Here is a 17,521-nt window from a genome sequence, read left to right as displayed (position 1 = left end):
TGAATTAATTTTCATTGCTAGAGTTAACATTTGTGTTAAGAAATTCTGTATCTTATCTGGTGATGAACATTAGCAGCATCAAGCCTTTTGCATTACCATGGGAATTGCTTGAATTTTCCTCGGAAAAATGTTTACTCTGCTGGGATTTAAACATTCGCCTGTTTTTATTAGGGTCATAATGACTCAGAAGGAGGCCATTCAGCCCCTCGAGACCTTGCCGATTATCTGTAGAGCAATCCGGCCAGTCCCATTCCCCCGTTCTATCCCCGTGTTACCTGTGAATACTTTTCTCAGTGAAGTTGCCATGCCATTGGCTGTGAAGCAATCACATCAATAGATTTGTGCCCATATATAGGCACATCGGGTCATAGTTAGAGATAACAGGTATCTTGAAATAAAACAATGGCTCTGTTTCTGATTTTCCTGTTGCTAGCTGCTGTGCCGACGCGGGAAACCCATAGAATAACGTGCAAAAGTCGAGCAAAACGTAGTTTACCCGATTTATCTGAGGATGGGGATATCATCCTAGGTGGAATATTTACCGTGCATTTAGATGCGATTCGGAGCGTTCATTCATTTACCGTTACTCCGACCGAATCACAATGCCGGAGGTAGGTTTAGTTTTGCTGTGGAGAACTGCCATTGCCCATGCTGCACAAAACGACAGAAAATCTCACTCGATCAATAGTCCGAAATATAACTTTCTGTATTCGGTAGCTCATTATAATCTGGTAGATCTGGTGGATTTAAACAGTTTTATCTTTGATTTATAGAGTCATTATTTTCAGTTGATTTGAATCGGAGATTCATTTCCTCAGAATACTCACCCTTCAGTTATTAGACATAATGTGCATCGACACAGCGCTGATGCTATTGGAACTTGTTGAAGTTTATCTGTCTATCTGTAACTATAATCTGAGCAAGTATCGGCAAGGGCATATTCAAAAATGTCCGACAGTCTAGTTCAGTGGGTATGAAACCATATACTGAATACTGTGTAACAGCTGGAATCGCTATGAGCTCAGTCTAACTAAGGAGAAATCCCTGATCGTAACCCTGTTGTTCAGGCTGTTGAATCATTGAATTACGTTGAAAACAAAATACGGGTGTCTGCAAAGATGTCACTAAGTTCTTGACTATTTGCATTGATAGTTGTGTCACTTTTTCTCTACTTTTTTCAGCGCTTGTGCTCTTTTCGTTTTATCTGCTAGATGTTGTAAACTTTGCTTGGTATTTTTATTCTCGAATAAATTTAACCTCGGTTTAGCTGCACTGTATAGACGCTTTATAAAGTTGTTTTTGTCATATTGAGGTGTGTATTTAAAAAGTGTTTAAGACGTACATAAATATTTGATGCATCATTTGTGCATTAAATTATGCTTTTTATTGTGAGCGATATGCATTAAAATTGAATCTCATCATTGAAGGGCCATATACTTAATCCAGTGACTAAATTGCAACATCGAAGAACATTAATAAACGATAGCCTAGAAATAATCAAATTTTAACACTTTCAATTACAATAAATTTACAAGTATCGATACTTTGTACAAGGTTTCATGTATTGCCATACCACTAGCATATGAATCCTCTTGAATGGGGCTTCCGACCATATTTCTCATTAGAAATATGATGGTCGCTATTTCATGATTTTTTTTGTTGCGAGAATACAGTTTCGTAAGAACGAGAATATTTTGTGTAAATGATATTTTACAATACCGGATTGAATTATTATCATGCAATTTTTTTGATGTATCTCGCAGTTTTCACTTGTCAAACTTTCGGTTGATGCAGACCATGATATTTGCTATTGAAGAAATAAACCAGGACAAAACCTTACTTCCGAATATCACACTGGGATATAAAATCTACGATGACTGCTCGTCCTCTACGATTGCGGCAAAAGTAGCACTCGCTTTGGTCAACAGTGGAGAAGAACTAATTGATTACCCACAATGTAAAGGTTCCTCCAATGTCGTTGCCATTATTGGCTGTGATTTATCCACGTCTTCGATAGTAGCTGCAAGGGCAGTTGGGTCTTTCGGGATTCCGATGGTAATGTGCCAAATATTTCACCGCATTTCGTTAAGACGGTGGTTCGGTCAGTTTGCGGCGGTCAGACACACACAACAGAGCAAAATCCCCAAATAAAAGCAAAATACTGCAGATGCTGGAAATCTGAAATAAAAACACGAAATGTTGTAAATACTCAGCAGGTCTGGCAGCATCTGTGGAGAGAGAAGCAGAGTTAATGTTTCAGGCCAGTGAAGTTCTGATGAAGGGTCACTGATTTGAAACGTTAACTCCTGTTTCTCTCTCCACAGATGCTGCCAGACCTGCTGAGTATTTCCAGCATTTCTAGCTTTTATGAAAGCCAAATCCCAGCTTCGAGGCTCTGTTAATGGTGAGCTTTTATTTCTCCCGAAGAATTGCTCTGGTCGCGAAGTGTAGGCACAATATCGTAATTCGAGGATTTAATTCTTTCTTGAAGGAATGGAGAGGGCTGAGGAGGTCAGTGCGGTTGATGTGGGTATATGGACTTTTAACATATGTTTGTTTAAGGGCCACATAATAAAACGGTTAGCAAAAATTAAAGACCAGGGGATTAAATGGGAAGCGGTTGCTTGGACAAGAAAATAGCTAAGGGATAGAAAGCAGATATTAGTGGTGAGTGGTTGCATTTCAGACCGGATAGAAGTGTGCAGTGGTGTCCCTCAGGGGTTAGTGTTGGTCTTTTTAGAATACAGAACATAATTTCAAGGTTTGCAAATGAAACGAAAGCCAGAAATGTAATAAAATGTGCGGATAATATTAACAAACCTCAAGAGGAGATAGTCGCACTTGTGAAACGGGAAGACACAATGAGGTTAAAATTTAACAGAGCAGGGCGAAGTGTGAAGGTACATTTTGGTACGAAAACTGAAGAGAGGCAATATAAACTGAATGGTAGAATTTTAAACTGGGTGTGGAAGCAGAAAGACATGGGAGCGTAAGTACACAAGTCTTTGAAAGTGTCAGGACTCAATTCTTTGGCCTCCTTCTCTCGAGAGACAATGGGTAAGCGCCTGGAGGTGGTCAGTGGTATGTGGAGCAGCGCCTGGAGTGGCTATAAAGGCCAATTCTAGAGTGACAGGCTCTTCCACAGGTGCTGCAGAAAAATTTGTTTGTCGGGGCAGTTACACAGTTGGCTCTCCCCTTGCGCCTCTGTCTTTTTTCCTGCCACCTGCTAAGTCTCTTCGACTCGCCACACTTTAGCCCCGCCTTATGGCTGCCCGCCAGCTCTGGCGATCGCTGGCAACTGACTCCCACGACTTGTGATCAATGTCACAGGAGCTCATGTCGCGTTTGCAGACGTCTTTAAAGCGGAGACGTGGACGGCCGGTGGGTCTGATACCAGTGGCGAGCTGCTGTACAATGTGTCTTTGGGGATCCTGCCATCTTCCATGCAGCTCACATGGCCAAGCCATCTCAAGTGCCGCTGACTCAGTAGTGTGTGTAAGCTGGGGATGTTGGCCGCCTCAAGGACTTCTGTGTTGGAGATACAGTCCTGCCACCTGATGCCAAGTATTCTCCGGAGGCAGTGAAGATGGAATGAATTGAGATGTCGCTCTTGGCTGACATACGTTGTCCAGGCCTCGCTGCCATAGAGCAAGGTACTGAGGACACAGGCTTGATACACTCGGACTTTTGTGTTCAGTGTCTGTGCGCCATTTTCCCACACTCTCTTGGCCAGTCTGGACATAGCAGTGGAAGCCTTTCCCATGCGCTTGTTGATTTCTGCATCTAGAGACAGGTTACTGGTGATAGTTGAGCCTAGGTAGGTGAACTCTTGAACCACTTCCAGAGCGTGGTCGCCAATATTGATGGATGGAGCATTTCTGACATCTTGCCCCATGATGTTCGTTTTCTTGAGGCTGATGGTTAGGCCAAATTCATTGCAGGCAGCCGCAAACCTGTCGATGAGACTCTGCAGGCACTCTTCAGTGTGAGATGTTAAAGCAGCATCGTCAGCAAAGAGGAGTTCTCTGATGAGGAATTTCCGTACTTTGGACTTCGCTCTTAGACGGGCAAGGTTGAACAACCTGCCCCCTGATCTTGTGTGGAGGAAAATTCCTTCTTCAGAGGACCTAAACGCATGTGAAAACAGCAGGGAGAAGAAAATTCCAAAAAATAGTTCTGATAAAAGGTCAGTGACCTGAAACATTAACTCTGCTTCTCTCTCCCACAGATGCTGCCAGACATGCGGAGTATTTCCAGCATTTGATGTTTGCATTTCAGATTTTCAGCATCTGCAGTCTTTTATTTTTATTTTACTGTCTCTCAGGGGTCAGTATTAGGATCACTGCCCTTTTGCTATATATTAAGGGCCTGGACTTGGTCAAATAGAACATAATATCAAAGTTTGCAGAACGAACGTGTGTACGTGCACAAATCTTTGAAGGAGGCAGGAAAGTTGAGAATACCCTTAAAAATGTAAGTGGGATTGTTGGCTTCGTTCAAAGAGGAATACAATACAAAAGCAATGAAAAGCTAAACCTTTATAAAACACTGATTAGGTCTCAGCTAATGTATTGTGTTCAATTCTGGGCACCACACTTTAGGAATAACCCTGGAGTAGGTGCAGAAAAGATTGTGAAGAATGGTACCAGGGATGCGGGAATTCAGTTATGTGGAGAAAATAGAAAAGAAGGGGTTGGTCTCCTTAGAGCAGAGAATTGATAGAGGCGTTCAAATCATAAAAGTTTTAGATAGAATAAATAAGGAAAAAACTTCCAGTGTCAGGAGGGTCGGTAACTGGAGGATACAGATGTAAGGTGATTGGCAAAGAGACCTGAGGAAATTCGATGAGGTAATTTTTTTACACAGAGAATTGCAACCTAGGCGGAAGCAGATATATTAACGATTTCAAAAAGTAATTAGATAGGTACTTGAAGGTGGGGGGGGGGGGGGGGGGTTGGGGGGCGTGGGGGTGGGGTTGGGGGGCGGGGGGGCGTGGCGGGTGGGGTTGATATTTGCTGAACTGTGGAGAAAGAATAGAGGCGTGGGACTGACTGGATAGATCTTTCAAAGAGTCGTGCGGGCACAATGGCCCGAATATTCTCCTTCTGCGCTGTATCATCCTATAATCTCATTTGCAATTTCGCAGGTTTGAAGTGGCGCAATGTAGTTACGATGCACTTCAATCATGACCAGTGGGAATTTATTATTGTTAGGCAAAGATTGAAAATGTTTCCATAGATTCCAATTTTATTTTGGACATTTCAATGTTACAAGTTGGCACAAGTATCATCTAATTCGCACTGTGTAGGCAAACTTGCAATAAATCATATTACTTATGCAAAACTTATAAAAAAATTCAGTGAACACATTTATGGCTTACTGTGTGCAACCCTATTCATATTAATGATTTTCTTTACACAGGTCAGCTACTATTCTACTTGCTCCTGCCTCAGCGACAAGCAAGAATATCCTACATTTTTTAGAACTATACCAAGTGATAACCATCAGTCCAAACTTCTCGCTGAACTCGTGAGAACTTTCGGCTGGACTTGGATTGGAACAGTTAGAAGTAATATCGATTACGGTAATTTTGGAATGCAAGCATTTGTCGAACACGTCCAAAAAACTGGGGTTTGCATTGCGTATTCTGAGTCATTTTACAGGACCGATCCTGCGGAGAAAATCAGCAAAGCAGTGCAGGTGATCAAACAGGCGACTACAAAGGTCGTGGTGGCTTTTGTTGATGCCGGAGATATGCGAGTTTTACTGAAGGAAATTTTGCGTCAAAACGTAACAGGCATACAGTGGATTGGAAGTGAAGCGTGGGTTACAGAAGATTTACTCTCACCTGAAGAAAGCGCAAGATTTCTCGTTGGGACAATCGGTGTTGCAACCCGCAGGACAGAGATAGCCAGGCTCAGAGATTACCTTCTTCAAGTTCATCCTTCTAAGTTTCATGATAGCACTTTGGTGAAGGAATTTTGGGAAAACGTATTCACGTGTAATATGACATTGGAAAGAAATTCTCCATTTCAAATACGGCAATGCACAGGGAAGGAGCAATTGGATGGAATCGAAAACGCATATCTTCCAGCAATAATGGATGGAAGTTCCTACCATGTGTATAAAGCGGTCTATGCTGTTGCTCATGCACTTCACGATATGTTTTTCTGTAAAGAAGGCAGTGGACCCTTTATAAATAACACATGTGCTCATATCTCAAATTTTGAGCCCTGGCAGGTAGGCAAACATATACATTTTATTTTCACCCAATCCTTTCCAGAGACTACCCATCTACAATGTGGACAGGCATCATGACAGATTCGAAGCGATGATTGTTCCAGAACCATGCGAATTAATGAATGGTCACCACCGCCCCCACCACCCCGCCCCCAAACTTTATTTATTCCTCATCTGGTGCTGATTGCCCTGTCCTACATTCTCTACCTTCGTATTTTAAACATAATATAAATACATTTGAATGTATATCTTTTTTATGTGCAACTAATCCATGTTTATAACCAAAGATTTACATGCCTTGCATTGTTCTTCTGTAGCTGCTCCATTATCTACACACAGTAAATTTCACAACTCGGACTGGAGAAATCGTGTACTTTGATAGCAATGGCGATCCCGTTCCAACATATGAATTAATAAATTTGCAACGGAATTCGGAGGGAACACTTGAAATTGTAAACATTGGTTATTATGATGGTTCAGCGCCTTTAGGACACGAACTTGTCCTGAATATCGGCGATATCGTGTGGAGCAGTGTTGGAAATAAGGTATGTTCCCGACAACTCTTATTCGAGAAGAACAGACAATCCATGAGCTTTGGACCTGTAAAACGGAAGAATTGCGCGCGTGTGTTTTTATTAATTATTTGGTTGTGGGCACCGCGGGAAAGTTGGTATTTATTGCCCGTCCCAGTTGCCCCGGTTTAATGCAAATGAATGGTTTTCTAAGACAATTCATAGGACATTCTTGTCTGCTTTATTTTCTTTATCTCTTCTTCCCATCGCAATTTTTTGAAGATCTTGACAGTAATTTCTCTGCAATGCACATGGCTGAACTCAACGTAGTAATAAAAATGAAAAAAGTTGGAAATGCTCAGCAGGATCTGTTGAGAGAGAAACAGTTAGCATTTCAGACATTTTCTGAGTTCATTTCGTTGGCGAGGAGTTCTCCCCCGACCAGCGGACACATTCACCCACCTCCAGTCCTCTCCCTCCTTCTGGACCCCTCCCTCTGGCCTCTTACCCACTCTTGATTTTTTCATTGAAAACTGTCAGCGTGACATCAGCTGCCTTAATTTCTCTGCCCCCTTCACTCTAACCTGGCTCCCTCTGAACTTGCACTCCAGTCTCACAGGTCTAACCCTGACATTGTGATCAAACCTGCTGACAAGAGTGGTACTGTTTCTCTCTACCTTGCAGAGGCTGAGCACCAACTCTCAGACACTTCTTCTTACCTCCCCCTAGACTTTGACACCATCACCGAACATCAAGGCATTGTCTCCAGAACTGTCACTGACCTCATATCCTCTGGATATCTTCCCTTTACAGTTTCCCACCTGATAGTCCTGCAACCCCGAACAGCCCCCTTGTATCTTCTTCCCAAAGTCCACAACAGGGCCATCGCAGTAGACACATCATTTCAGCCTGTTCCTGCCCCACTGAATTTATTTCCTCCTATCTTGATTCTACTTTTTCTCCCCTTGTCCAGACCCTCCCCACCTACAACCATGACTCTTCTGACATCCCAGATCATTTCAACAAATTCCAGTTTCCTGGCCTTAACCACCTCCTCTTTACTATGGACATCCAATATCTGTACAACTCTATCCCCCACCAGGATGGTTTGAGGGCTCTCAGCTTCTTCCTTGAACAGAGGCCCAACCAGTTCCCATCCACCACCACCCTCCTCCGCCAGGCTGAACTTGTTCTCACATTGAACAACTTCTCCTTCAACTCCACTCATTTCCTCCAAATAAAAGGTGTTGCTATGGGTACCTGTATGGGTCCTAGTTATGCCTATCTTTCTGTGGGGTATGTCGAACATTCCTTGTTCCAGTCCCACCCAGGCCCCTTCCCCCAAATCTTTCTCCAATATGTTGATGATTGTATCACTGCCACTTCCTGCTCTTGTACCGAACTGGAAAACTTCATCAACTTTGCTTCCAATTTCCACCCTTCTCTCACCTTCACATGGTCCATCTCCGACACTTCCATTCCCTTCCTCGACTTCCCTGTCTCCATCTCTAGGGATAGGCTGTCCACTACTATTTATTATAAGCCCAACAACTCCCACAGCTATCTTGACTACACTTCCTCACACCCTGCCTCCTATAAGGATTCCATTCCATTCTCCCAGTTTTTCCATCTCTGACGCATCTGTTCTGATGATGCAATCATCCACAACAGCGCCTCTGATATGTCTTCCTTTTTCTCAACCAAGGATTCCCCCGTACTGTGGTTGACAGGGTCCTCAACCGTGTCCGGCCCATTTCTGCACTTCTGCCCTCACCCCTTCCCCTCTCTTCCAGAACTGCGACAGGGGTTCCCTTGATCTCACTTCCTACCCCACCAGCCTCCACATCTAAAGTATCATCCTCTGCCATTTCCACCACCTCCAGCGTGATGCCCCCACCAAACACATCTTCCCTCTCCTCCCCTGTCAGCATTCTGAAGGGGCCATTCCCTCCATGACACCCTGGTCGACTCCTCCATTACCCCCAATACCTCATCCCCTTCCCACGGCACCTTCCCATGCGCCCGCAGTAGGTGTAATACCTGCCTCTTTACCTCCTCTCACCTCACCATCCGAAGCCCTAAACACTCATTCTAGGTAAGGCAGCAATTTACTTGTACTTCCAACAATTTGGCATACTGTATTCTCTGCTCACAATGCGGTCTCTTCTACATTGGAGAGACCAAATACAGATTGCATTACCACTTTCTAGAACATTGCTGCTCGGCCCACAAGCATGACCCCGAGCTTTTGGTTGCTTGCCATTTTAATTCACCACGTTGTTCTCATGCCCACATTTCTATCCTCAGCCTGCTGCAGTATTCCAGTGAAGCTCAATGGAAGCTCGAGTAACAGCACCTCATCTTCCAATTAGGCACTCTACAACATTCTGGACTCAATATTGAGTTCAACAATTTCAGACCATGAGCCCCATTTTTTATTTATTATTTTTTTTTCAGTATGTTATCTTTTTTATTTATTATTTAACCATGTCCTAGTCTTAAACTTGTTTTGCATGTTTTTGCTGTTCATTATTCTGGCATTAGCACTGTCTCTGGACTCACTATAACCATTTAGCACTCTATTTGCATTCTGTTCAATTTACATCTGTCAATTAATCTCTCCGTCCTATCACAGGCCTTCCTTCTTGTTCTTCTTCCCCCTTTCACTTACTCGAAGAATGTTACATTTCTGACTTTTGCCAGTTCTGATGAAGGGTCACAGACCTGAAACGTTAACTCTGTTTCTCTCTAGATAGATGCTACCTGACCTGCTGAGTATTTCTGGCACTATCTGTTCTCATTTCAGAGTTCCAGCATCCTCAGTATTTCGATCTCTTTTTAGCATATCAGGTCCATGACCTTCCAATATGCACTGCAACATAACACTGTATTGTACTGATTTGAAACGATGTCCGCAGCCGTCAATTTTTCCACCTTTGTTCAAACAATCCTGAAATTGGATTGTTCATTATTGGCCATTTCCCCTCACTGTTGGAGCATTAGGAGGTCGCGGAAAGGTGACAAATTATGATAATTGAATAATTCAATACGAATTTATTTTCCAGTACATTTAGATAATCCATTGCACAATTGATCAAATAATAATACACAAAACTAACGGGTTGCTCAAGTTAGGGTTTGATTACATTATGTGTATCATCACTTCAGAGAAGTAACGAAGGAAATTGGTTCACAGATTGGTCACGTTATGTATTTGGAGAACAAAACAAAAAGAGGAAAGAAAGAACTTGCATTTATGTAGCACCTTTCACGACGTCAGGACATCCCAATGCGCTTGTTAGTTTGTGAAGTACTTTTGAAACGTACTCTCTGTTGTAATGTAGGAAATCACAGCGAATATACACACCGCAAGGTCCTACAAATAGCAATGTGATAATGACCAGATAATCTGTTTTAATGGTGTTGGCTGATGGATAAATATTGACTAGGATAGGAGACTCGCCTGCTCTTAGAATCACAGAAAAATAGAATAATACAGCACAGAGGAGGCAATTCAACCACAAATTCTGCACAAACCCTTTCAAAGAGCAATTCATTTGTCCCACTCCCATGATCTTTCCCCATATCAATGTAATTATTTCTTGCAATTATAGGGGAGGCAGTGGCGTAGTAGTATTGTCACTGTATTAGAAGCCCAGAGACCCAGGGTATTGCTCTGGGGACATGGCTTCAAATCCCACCACAGCAGAAGGTGGAATTTGAATTCAAATCATAAATCTGGAATTACAAAGCTAGTCTGATGATGACCATGAAACCATTGTCCACCATCTGGTTCACTAATGTCCTTTAGGAAAGAAAATATGCTGTCCTCACTTGGTATGGCCTACATGTGACTCCAGATCCACAGCAATGTGGTTGAATCTTACGTGCCCTCTGGAATGGCCTAGCAAGAAACTCAGTTGTACCTAACTGCTACAAAGCCAATAAAAAGGAATGAAACTGGACGGACCACCCGGCATCGACCTAGCACCGGAAATGACAACGGCAAACCCAATCCTGTCGACCCTGCAAAGCCCTCCTTACTAACATCGGGGGCTTGTGCCAAAGTTGGGAGAGCTGTCCCACAGGAATCATACCTGACAGACAATGTCCCAGACACTGCCATCACCATCCCCAGGTATGTCCTGTCCCACCGACAGGATAGACTCAGCAGAGGTGGCAGCACAGTCGTATACAGTAGGGAGGGAGTTGCCCTGGCAGTCCTCAACATCGACTCTGGAACCCATGAAGTCTCATGGCATCAGGTCAAACATGGACAAGGAGACCTCCTGCTGATGAGTCAGTAGTCCTCCATGTTGAACACCACTTGGAGGAAGAACTGAGGGTGGCAAGGGAACAGAATGTACTCTGGGTGGGGGACTTCAATGTCCATCACCAAGAGTGGCTCGGCAGCACCACGACTGATCGAGTCTTAAAGGACATAGCTGCTAGCCGGGGTATGCGGCTGGAGGCGAGTGAACCAACAAGATGGAAAAACATACTTCACCTCGTCCTCACCAATCTGCCTGCAGCAGATGCATCTGCCCATGATAGTAATGGTAGGAGTGACCACCGCACAGTCCTTGTGGAGACGAAGTCCCGCCTTCACATTGAGGACACCCTCCATTGTGTTGTGTGGCACTACCACCGTGCTTAATGGCATAGATTTCGAACAGATCTAGCAGTGCAAAACTGGGCATTCATAAGGCACTGTGGGCCATCAGTAGCAGCAGAATTGTACTCAACCACAATCCGTAACTTCATGGCCCGGCATATCCCCCACTCTACCATTACCATCAAGCCAGGAAACCAACACTGGTTCAACGAAGAGTGCAGGAGGGCATGCCAGGACCAGCACATCAGTGCAAAATATAAGGCTGATTGTTGCATTTGGAACAATATTCAGCTAGAAGTGCCGAGTGGATCATTCATCTCGGCCTCCTTCTGAAGTCCCAAACATCACTGATGCCAGACTTCAACCAATTCGATTCACTCCACGTGATATCAAGAAACGACTGAAGGCACTGGATACTGCAAAGGCTATGGGCACTGACAATATTCCTTCAGTAGTACTGAAGACCTGAGCTCCAGAAATTACGTGCCCTGAGCCAAGCTGTTCCAGTACAGCTACAACACTGGCATCTACCCTGCAATGTGGAAAATTGCCCAGGTTTGTCCTGTAAACAAAAAGCAGGACAAGCCCAACACGGCCAATTACCACCCCATCAGCCTACTCTCAATCATCAGTAAAGTGATGGAAGGTGTCATCAACAGTGCTATCAAACGGCACTTGCTTAGCAACAACCTGCTAAGTGACGCTCAGTTTGGGTTCCATCAGGGCCACTCAGCTCCTGACCTCATTACAGCCTTGGTTCAAACATAGACAAAAGAGCTGAACTCAAGAGGTGAGGTGAGAGTGACTGCCCTTGACATCAAGGCAGCATTTGACCGAGTATGGCATCAAGGAGCCCTAGCAAAACTGAGGTCAATGGGAATCAGGGGGAAAACCCTCCGCTGGCAGGAGTCATACGTAGCGCAAAGGAAGATGGTTGTGGTTGTTGGAGGTCAATCATCTCAGTCCCAGGACATCACTGCAGGAATTCCTCAGGGTAGTGTCCTAGGCCCAACCATCTTCAGCTGCTTCATCAATGACCTTCCTTCAATCATAAGGTCAGAAGTGGGGAAGTTCACTGATGATTGCACAATGTTCAGCACCATTCGTGTCTCCTCAGATACTGATGCATTCTGTGTAGAAATGCAGCAAGACTTGGACAATATCCAGGCTTGGGCTGATAAGTGGCAAGTAACATTTGCTCCACACAAGTGCCAGGCAATGACTATCTCCAACAAAAGAGAATCTAACCATCTCCCCTTGACATTCAATGGCATTACCATCGCTGAATCCCCCACAATCAACATCTTAGTTGCTACCATTGACCAGAAAGTGAACTGGAACTAAATACCGTGGCTACAAGAGCAGGTCAGAGGCTATGAATCCTGCGGGGAGTAACTCACCTCCTGACTACCCAAAGCCTGTCCACCATCTACAAGGCACAAGTCAGGAGTGTGATGGAATACTCTCCACTTGCCTGGATGAGTGCTGCTCCAACAACACTCAAGAAGTTCGACACCATCCAGGACAAAGCAGCCCGCTTGATTGGCACCCCATCTACAAACATTCACTCCCTCCACCACCGACGTACAGTGGCAGCAGTGTGTACCATCTACAAGATGCACTGCAGCAACGCACCAAGGCTCCTTTGGCAGCACCCTCCAAACCCGTGACCTCTACCAACTAGAAGGACAAGGGCTGCAAATGCATGAGAACACCACCACCTGCAAGTTCCCCTCCAAGGCACACACCATCCTGACTTGGAACTATATCGCCATTCCTTCACTGTCGCTGGGTCAAAATCCTGGAACAGCCTTCCTATCAGCACTGTGGGTGTACCTACCTCACATGGACTGAAGCGGTTCAAGAAGGCAGCTCACCACCACCTACTCAAGGGCAATTAGGGATGGGCAATGAATGCTGATCTGGCCAGCGACGCCCACATCCCATGAATGACTTAACAAAATATTCTTCTTCAAGTATTTATCAAATTCCCTTTTGAATGCTATGCTTGAATCTGTATCCACCACCCTCTCACATCCTTCCTATACTGTGGTGACCAGATCCATACACAGTACCCCAGTTGTGGCCTAACTAATATTTTATACAGCTCCATCATAACCTCCCTGCTCTTAAATTCTATACCTCGACTAATGAAGCCAAGTAGCACATTTATGACCAAGTCCACCAAGGTTCCTCTGACCCTCTGTACTTCCTAGTGTATTACCATCCATTGTATATTTCCTTGCCTTGTTAGTCCTCCAGAAATGCATCATCTCACACTTCTCTGGATTAAATTCCATTTGCCACTGCTCCGCCGATCTTACCAGCCCAACTGTACATTGCTGTAATCTAAGGCTTTCCTCCTCACTATTTACAACGCCACCAATTTTCGTGTCATCTGCGATCTTAGTGATCATACCTCCTATATTCATGTCTAAGTCATTAATGTACACTACACACAGTAATGGTTCCAGCACCGATTCAGGCAGTGCATTTCAAATCCTAACGATTTGGTGCATGAAAATGTTTTTCCTCATGATGCCTCTGGTTCTTCTGCTAATCGCCTTAAATCTGTGCCTTCTGGTTATTGAACCTTCAAATATTGGAGCTAGTTTCCCTTTAAATAAATCCTTCATGATTTCAAACACCTCTGTGAAATTTTATCAACCTTCTCTGCTCTAAGGAGAACAAACACAGTTTCTGCAATCTATCCATATAACTATAATCCCTCATCCCTGAAAACATTCTGGTAAATATGTTCTGCACCCTCTCCAAAGCCTTCACACCCTTCCTCAATTGTAGTGCGCAGAACTGGAAACCACATCTCAGCTGGGGCTAACCTGTCCTGCCACCTTCAATGAGTTGCCTTGAATTATCGTATTGAATACATTTGGATAACATTAGCATATTGCCCTTTGCTTTAGATTCCACGTGCTATTTGCACAGAACTTTGCCCTCCTGGAACAAGAACGCTTAGCAGGAAAGGACAGCCAATATGTTGTTTTGACTGTGCAGAATGCGCCGATGGGGAGATTAGCAACACCACAGGTCTGTACATTTAGGTCTAACATGCGTTAAGTATTCCGTGGTCACAAGCAAATTTCGCTTTAAAAATTAGAAGCTAAATTATTTTTTCCAGATACCACAGATTGTGTGAAGTGTCCTTTGGAATACTGGTCCAATCAACAAAAAGATCGATGTGTTCGCAAGAAGATTGAATTTCTTTCCTTTGGAGAGATTTTGGGAGTGGTGTTAGTGATACTTGCTCTCGTGGGAGTCTGTTTTACACTGTTTACAGCTGCTATATTTTTCCGGTATCGGAAAACTCCTATTGTTAGAGCTAACAATTCTGAGCTGAGCTTTCTCCTTCTCTTCGCACTAATGCTTTGCTTCCTATGCTCACTTACTTTCATTGGGGAACCAACCAGCTGGTCTTGCATGTTGCGCCGTACTGCGTTTGCTATTGTATTTGTTCTCTGTATTTCCTGTATTTTGGGGAAAACCATTCTTGTTGTGATAGCTTTTAAAGCAACTCTTCCCAGCAACAACATGATGGACTGGTTTAGACCTAAGCAGCAACGGTTAGGCGTGTTCATCCTTACATTTCTTCAAGGTTTGATCTGTACTATCTGGCTAACTGTATCACCTCCCTATCCACTAAAAAACATGACCTATTATAGAGAAATAATTATTTTGGAATGTGATGTGGGCTCTTTAAAAGCCTTTTATTTTGTGTCGGGTTATATTGGTCTTCTGTCCACTATATGTTTCCTTCTGGCTTTCCTTGCCCGGAAACTTCCAGATAATTTCAACGACGCGAAGTATATAACTTTCAGTATGCTGATCTTCTGTGCTGTTTGGATAACTTATATCCCAGCTTATATAAGCTCCCCTGGAAAGTACACTGTGGCTGTAGAAGTGTTTGCTATCTGGGCATCAAGTTTTGGTTTGCTTGTCTGTATTTTTGCACCTAAGTGTTATATTATCGTACTGAAACCGCAGAATAACACAAAGAAAAATATGATGGGCAAAGGGCCTTCACAGTAACTCTCAACTGCTTATCATTTGTACTTGTAATATGTTCCATCTGTGCAATTGTTACACCAATGTGCATAATCTTTGATTATTAAACGTATCATTGTTAAACGTCTATTGTCAATTATACAGACTGGGTTGTGCAGCACTTATGTATGAATAGAGTCGCATACATGGATGAAAGCGTCATGCTATCGAGGCCACTATAGGACTGAAATATTCAAGAGGATTATAAGTACTTGCTGTACACATCTAACAAGTTGATGCACCTCATGCACGAAGGCTGATTTCAGTTTAGCCCCATACACAGAGTAATTTTCATCTTGTTCAGCTGGTTTATAAATTGGAAAATTGTAAATTCAATTTATGTAGGTCTATGAAATTAATCAGAACATAATTTATTATCATATGATGCATTCATCATAGGTTAACATTAACAAGCCAAGGCATTGACATAAAAGTTGTATCGATATGCAAAACAGGCTCCGGTCTTGCTGTTGCCAGTTTAACAGAATCGCACAACGTCAAGTTATAGCCCAAGCACTCAATCTTGGCAACAAAATTGCAGCGCAGATAACCTCAGTAAAAAAATCATACATACATATGGAAGGAGCAACTTGTCCATCGAGCCTGTGAGGGGAAAAAGTGGACACTCCTAGATGCGCTGTGGATAAAGGGGAGCCCGTTGATGTACTGTACTTAGAAGGCATTTGACAAGGTGCCACGTAAAAAGTTATTGTGAAAAGTAGGAGCTCATGGTGTAGGGGGTAACATAGTAGCATGGATAGAAGATTGGCTGGCTGGCAGAAAACAGAGAGTATGCATAAATGGGTCCTTTTCTGATTGGCAGGATGTGACGTGTGGTGCCCCGCAGGGTTGGTGCTGGGGCCTCAACCTTTTACAATTTATATCAGTGACTTAGATGAGGGAACCGATGGCATGGTAGCTAAATTTGCAGATGACACAAAGATAGGTAGGAAAGTATGTTGTGAAGAGGACGTAAGGAGGTTCCAGCCTGATATAGATAGGTTGAGTGAGTGGATAAAAATCTGGCAGATGGAGTATAATGCAGGAAAATGTGAAGTTCTTCACTTTGGCAGGAAGAATAAAGTAAAAGAGTATTACTTAAACAGAAAACGACTGCAGAATTCCAAGGTGCCGAATAATCTAGGTGTTCTAGTGCATGAGTCCCAAAACGTTAGTACGCAGGAAGAGCAAGTAATAAAGAAGGCTAATGGAATGCTATCCTTTATTACGAGAGGAACTGGAAATAAAAAGTAAGAATGCTATGCTTCCGATATACAGGGCATTGGTGAGACCACATCTCGAATGCTGTGTGCAGTTTTGGTCTCCTTATTTAAGGAAGGATGTAAATGCATTGGAGGATGTTCAGAGGAGGTTTATTAGATTGATACCTAGAATGAGCGGGTTGTCTTATGAGGATAGGTTAGACAGACTGGGCTAATTTTCACTGGAGTTTAGAAGATTGAGGGGAGACTTGATTGAAGTATCCTGAACAGTCTTGACAAGCTGAATGCCGAAAGGATGTTTCATCTTGTGGGTGAGTCCAGAGCTTAGGAGGCACTGTTTTAAAATTAGGGGTTGTCCTTTTAGAACAGAGATGAGGAGAATTTTTTTCTCTCAGAGGGTTGTGCGACTTTGGAACTCTCTGCCTCAGAAGGTTGTGGAGGCGGGGCCATTGGATAGTTTTAAGGGGAAGATAGATAGATTCTTTTAGGCAAGGGAATCAAAGGTTATCGGGGATAGATAGGAGTGTGGAATTCGAAACACAAATAAATCAGCCATGATATTATAAAATGGCAGAGCAGGCTCGAGGGCTGGATGGCCTAATTCTGCTCCTAATTTTTATGTTCATATGGATAGTATAGTTATTTTAACTTTATACTAGGTAGTCCTTACTTTATATTTGCCTTCACAACCACCTCTCCACACTGGTTGCATACTTCCAAAAACTTGTATACTATAATGACAAATATTGGAAGGAAAGATCAACGGAAAACGTAGGACAGGGAAGCAGAGGAGAAAATAGATGACGGAACAATAGACTGGATGCAATTGACCTGTGCGGAATGTGTAAGGGCAGTGCAGGAGACAGAGG

General features: G+C 43.4%; 1 protein-coding gene across 1 annotated transcript; it reads left to right on the top strand.

Moving 5' to 3' along the window:
- Window positions 1-151: 151 nt before the first annotated feature.
- Window positions 152-15,414, top strand: LOC137374976 (extracellular calcium-sensing receptor-like). The gene is made up of 6 exons (XM_068041590.1): window positions 152-611; window positions 1,764-2,055; window positions 5,422-6,240; window positions 6,558-6,785; window positions 14,292-14,415; window positions 14,507-15,414. Exons 1-6 carry the CDS (start codon window positions 403-405, stop codon window positions 15,412-15,414), a joined length of 2,580 nt encoding a protein of 859 aa, XP_067897691.1. The 5' UTR covers window positions 152-402.
- The last annotated feature ends 2,107 nt before the right edge of the window (window positions 15,415-17,521 follow it).

This window comes from Heterodontus francisci, chromosome 11 (assembly GCF_036365525.1).
Source record: "Heterodontus francisci isolate sHetFra1 chromosome 11, sHetFra1.hap1, whole genome shotgun sequence".
Lineage (NCBI taxonomy): Eukaryota > Metazoa > Chordata > Chondrichthyes > Heterodontiformes > Heterodontidae > Heterodontus > Heterodontus francisci.
Note: the sequence above shows the minus strand (reverse complement) of the source record. Positions and strands in the feature narration are given on the sequence as shown.

Bases quoted from the DNA above. Each gene is read 5' to 3' on its own strand.
- LOC137374976 (XM_068041590.1), top strand. From the start codon at position 403: ATGGCTCTGTTTCTGATTTTCCTGTTGCTAGCTGCTGTGCCGACGCGG. The intron at 2,056-5,421 runs GTAATGTGCCAA...TTCTTTACACAG, and splicing joins GGTCTTTCGGGATTCCGATG to GTCAGCTACTATTCTACTTG. The intron at 14,416-14,506 runs GTCTGTACATTT...TATTTTTTCCAG, and splicing joins GGAGATTAGCAACACCACAG to ATACCACAGATTGTGTGAAG.